Genomic DNA, 449 nt, shown 5'->3' on the forward strand with positions numbered 1-449 from the left:
ACTGGGGGAGGGGAGACTGAGGAAACGCTTCCTCCTGCCTGCAGCAGACTGATCACTGGGGGAGGGGAGACTGAGGAAATGCTTCCTCCCGCCTGCAGCAGACTGATGACTGGGGGAGGGGAGACTGAGGAAATGCTTCCTCCTGCCTGCAGCAGACTGATCACTGGGGGAGAACAGGAAGCTGTAGTGCTGCGGTGCTCTGAATGGAGGTGGCAATCGCTGGCTGGTGAAGTGTCAGCTCCTGCGCTCCCCCCCTCACCCCCCCGAGCGGCCGACTTACCGGGAATAAGACGATGGGCACGGTGAGAGTGACGGCGATGAGCACAGCCACCCGCACACACAGGATCAGGACATCGAAGGTGTCCACCGCGCTGTACGTGTGTAGAAGCTCCGACTCCACGTGGCCTGGAAGAGACGGGACAAAGCATGAGATGTGACACCCCTCCCCC

The 449-nt window shown here is 61.5% G+C and overlaps 1 protein-coding gene across 1 annotated transcript in view; it reads right to left on the reverse strand.

Annotated features, from left to right (window-relative positions):
- Window positions 1–449, reverse strand: part of LOC108802194 (sodium-coupled neutral amino acid transporter 3-like) — a gene marked incomplete at its 3' end in the record, with an annotated part of 27318 nt that overhangs the window by 2312 nt on the left and 24557 nt on the right. Inside the window, exon 10 of the mRNA XM_018574063.1 lies at window positions 260–442. Coding sequence (XP_018429565.1) covers window positions 260–442 — 183 coding nt within the window. The remainder of the gene's footprint in view (window positions 1–259; window positions 443–449) is intronic.

The sequence above is a fragment of the Nanorana parkeri genome, unplaced genomic scaffold, assembly GCF_000935625.1.
Source record: "Nanorana parkeri isolate BGI_ZX_2015 unplaced genomic scaffold, ASM93562v1 scaffold2706, whole genome shotgun sequence".
Lineage (NCBI taxonomy): Eukaryota > Metazoa > Chordata > Amphibia > Anura > Dicroglossidae > Nanorana > Nanorana parkeri.